The 3,766-nt window shown below is 35.0% G+C and overlaps 1 protein-coding gene across 2 annotated transcripts; it reads right to left on the bottom strand.

Moving 5' to 3' along the window:
* Positions 1 to 531: 531 nt before the first annotated feature.
* Positions 532 to 2,187, bottom strand: LOC117612920. Of its 2 annotated transcripts, XR_004583604.1 has the most exons (4): positions 1,977 to 2,187; positions 1,830 to 1,899; positions 1,549 to 1,741; positions 532 to 692 (listed from the first exon to the last, which is right to left on the bottom strand). XR_004583604.1 is itself a non-coding variant. In XM_034341550.1 (3 exons), exons 1-3 carry the CDS (start codon positions 1,991 to 1,993, stop codon positions 645 to 647), a joined length of 423 nt encoding a protein of 140 aa, XP_034197441.1. In that variant the 5' UTR covers positions 1,994 to 2,187; the 3' UTR covers positions 532 to 644. The 2 variants fall into 2 exon arrangements, 1 of the variants encoding a protein (XP_034197441.1); XM_034341550.1 differs by having other exon boundaries at positions 532 to 699; positions 1,549 to 1,899.
* Positions 2,188 to 3,766: the final 1,579 nt, after the last annotated feature.

Below are 3,766 nucleotides of genomic sequence, written 5' to 3'. Positions count from 1 at the left end.
AATCTGGGAAGAGTAACATCTGACCATTTGATAGAGTGGGGAACTCTAACAGTAGCATCAGGCGTATGACTTTGGATTAACAATGTTTGACTCTTTGGGCTCTTGTTTAAGGCTTGAAAATTTTGGGTATTGGGTCTTCAGAGTATTTAGTGACCTTTCATATTTTGTTTGTCTCAAAGATCCTAGTTTCACCACTCTGAGTTTAGTACCAAGATCCTTTCACCACTCTGACTAGGATCTATCTTCTGGTGGTTCCTTTGCTTCGGGCATAAACTTAAATATATATATATATATATATATATATTGTGTTGTAAGATGAGAGAAATAGAACAAGCAAAGGAAGTAAAGCAATGGAACCGGAGAAAGTAAACAAATAGGACCTTAATCCCCAAATAAAGAAAGAATATTACCAACGTTACGAACAAGAGTTTTCCTACTAAAGTGTAAAGGAACCACTTGTATTTTGCTCACCCAACCAAAAAAAAAAGAAGTAAAGAAAATAAAGAAAACTAAAGTGTTAATTTAGGCAATCACAAACATTACAGTTTTCGTTTTCGCACACAACAATATATACAATGTCATACATACACAAAAATACAAGTCCGGGAGTGAGTCCCCCCTACCTGGAATCCAAAGCTAATGCCTCACTTGAATTCTACACCTTTGAACTCAAATTGTTCTTGCTTGGGTAACTGATTCCTAAGCCAACATTTCAAAAATGTTACTAAAAACCCTTATTTGCAATTCCGTCATTACAACTAGCTTTAATTGCACTTTAGTCCTTATACTTGTCAATAATTTCACTTTTGTCCTTATACTTTCCTTTATTTTCACTTTGGCGCCTATACTTTTTCCAATACATTTCAGTCTTCAGACTTATCCAGAATTTCACTTTGGTCCTTACATTTTCCTTTATTTTCACTTTACATATACTTATTTTAAGGGTAAATTACTCAAATGGTCCTCAAACTTATACGCGATTTACATTTTGGTCCCTAAATTAAAATATTAGTCCAAATGGTACATAAATTCTATTTTAATCGCCCATTTGATCCAACCGCTACATTATGTCAATATTGCTGTTAAATATGAGGGCAAATTGGTCATTTCGTACGTTAAAATAAAAAAATAATAAAAAATAAAATAAAAACTCCGTAATTGGAGTAAGAGAGAAGAAATGGAAGGGAGGGGGTTTGGGTCTCATGATTTTTTCCTCTCTTTTTCTTCAATTATTTTCTAATTTTGTATTTATTTTAACCCTATTTTCTTTGTTAATTATGAAAAGTCGTATTTACCCCTAAAATTTGGTTACATTTAACAGAAAATGTAACGATTGGATCAAATGAGCGATTAAAATAGAGTTTATGTACCATTTGGACTTATAATTTAATTTATAGACCAAAATGTAAATTGCGTACAAGTTTGAGGACTATTTGAGTAATTTACCCCTTATTTTAAATTATCTTTTGGTACTTCCACTTTCAAATTCGGCTTCGGCCAACAACTCAGACACAAATTTCCAGAAATCTAAGCATCTTAAAACTTTACCTTAATATTGGTGCGAAAGCTACGTGAAGCTTCCAAAGAGAAATAAACAATTCAAACAACACTTGAAAACTACCAAAAGCTTGTTTCAGGTGTACCACTGCCGAGAAAGCTACACTTGTTAGACTGCGACTATTTTTGGATATATTGTAGAGAAAAGAATTCTGAACAAGCTTCATGAAGGAAGTATTGTCATCTGAGCAAGGGAAAAGTGACATACAAGAGTGAATAAGGTACTTTACAGTGATAACAGCAGAATCCGAGGAAGCGACGAACATGCTTACCACAGACATAGTTAGAGTAGTTGGATTGCTCTGATTTTTGGATGTCAAAGTTCTCCAACTGAGGAACAACCTTAGAGAAGGACGTTTTGTCAAACAAGCAATGGAGATTAAAGAAAACTGTTGAAAACCGAGCTGCAGAAAACTCACCAGCCATGGATAAACATAGAAATGTCATAGCCGGGTCGAGGTAGCTAGACCGGTCTGATGATGCTCATGTTTGGGTATGTTGTAGTATTCGAACAGATGAACAACTTTGATGAATGAAGTTTTTTTATTTGAGCTATCGAAATTGGACTTCTAAAGTGATGAATAGTACCCTCAAGTTTGGGTTTTATGAAGAAGAAGAAGAAGAAAAAGATGAACGTTGGTGGTGATAGGAAAATGAAAGAGAAAAGGAGCAGAAGAAGAATAAAAAGTAGGTGTCGGTAGAATTGACCCAAAAAGGAAAGTCACTTTTATTGTGACTAACTAGTATGTTATTTGTTTGGGTGCTTCTTGTTTTGTTTTGTTTTTTTTTTTTGGGTTAAACGATGGGAATTCTTATCTTTAATTGTATTCGCATTTGTTTTTAATAATTTATTTCTGATTGTAAATAATTTAATTTGAAGTACCTGTGCTTCAGGCTCTCATGCCTGGAGAAGAACGATCTTGTGATGTTGCTGAAGGAGTGCAGAGAGCTTGTGCTTCTGGATGTGAGGGAGTGCGAGGGTTTTGATGAGCGTGATGAGGAGATTTTGAAGCTTGTTTCTCATATTAGGTGTTGGAAACTGTAAATTCAGTAAGAATTATCAAGGAGCTCAATAAAGAAACTGGGCCAGAAATCCACTGCTTCTGTTGCAATTATGGCAGCGGTGACTATTTTTCAAGTGATTTTCAAGACCTAATCCCTTTGTGAAATGATTCTTTTACCCTTAGTCAAACAGTGCCGATAAGATTTCCCCTAAATTCTTCATTAACGGTTTGCACTCTGATCCGTTTGTTTTTCAAATCACTACATCTTCGTCGTCTTCTTTCTTTTTTAATTTGATTTTTACAGTATTGGATCTCTTGATCTGCTCAGATGCAGCATGGTTCGTTGCACCACGAGGATTACACTCGCTATCGGTATATTCATAGTCATTTAGTTTAGTTTAATTTATGTTTTATTGTTTTTCATGTATGATTTATAGATTGTATTTGCAAAATGTGTGGCTAATTAAGGTGATATTTGCAGATTAAGTTTTAATTATGGGTGGTAACGAGTCTCTTGGGTAGAGCTTTCCCTTAAGCCGTGCTCGGCTCGGAGAGTTGACACCACCTTTTTTCTTATAAGAAAAAAAGGTAAAGCATGGGAAAAGCATGTGGTCAATTTTAAAGAGTGTTGTTATTTCCACTCCTTTATATTATTTCCCCACTCTTATCTTATTTCTCCACCCACCTTATCTTGAAAATTTTAAAGACAAATTTACTCCTTTATAAAATGTAAAATGTAAATATTTTTTTTGAAAAAAAAACTTTAACTAAGGGAAAAACTTTAAAATTGAAAATTCATCTCTAGCTTTTCATAAAAATAAAAAATCATCCCCAGACTTCACATTCTTCCCTAATCCATCTCCCTCTTTCTCTCTCTCTTCTCCCATCTCTCTCTTTGAATGAACCCACTCATCCCTAACAGCCCTCTCCAAACCCTAGCACCCCACCATCTCACTGCCACCCACCCCCACCATCTCCTTACTGACCCGACCTCAGCCTCTCTCTCTCTCTCTCTCTGTGTGCAAGTTCTTGTTACCCGCTATTGGATTTTCTGTTTTGATCAAAGTAGGCTTTATTAACGAAGAGGACAGATAGATCATACAAAGTTAGGTTTCCAGAAAGGAAAACCACATGAGCACTAACACCCAAAAAAAAATGTAAAACTAAAGTACAAAGAAACTGAAATACAAGAAAACAAATTTGTG

The sequence above is a fragment of the Prunus dulcis genome, unplaced genomic scaffold (genome assembly GCF_902201215.1).
Source record: "Prunus dulcis unplaced genomic scaffold, ALMONDv2, whole genome shotgun sequence".
NCBI lineage: Eukaryota > Viridiplantae > Streptophyta > Magnoliopsida > Rosales > Rosaceae > Prunus > Prunus dulcis.
Note: the sequence above shows the minus strand (reverse complement) of the source record. Positions and strands in the feature narration are given on the sequence as shown.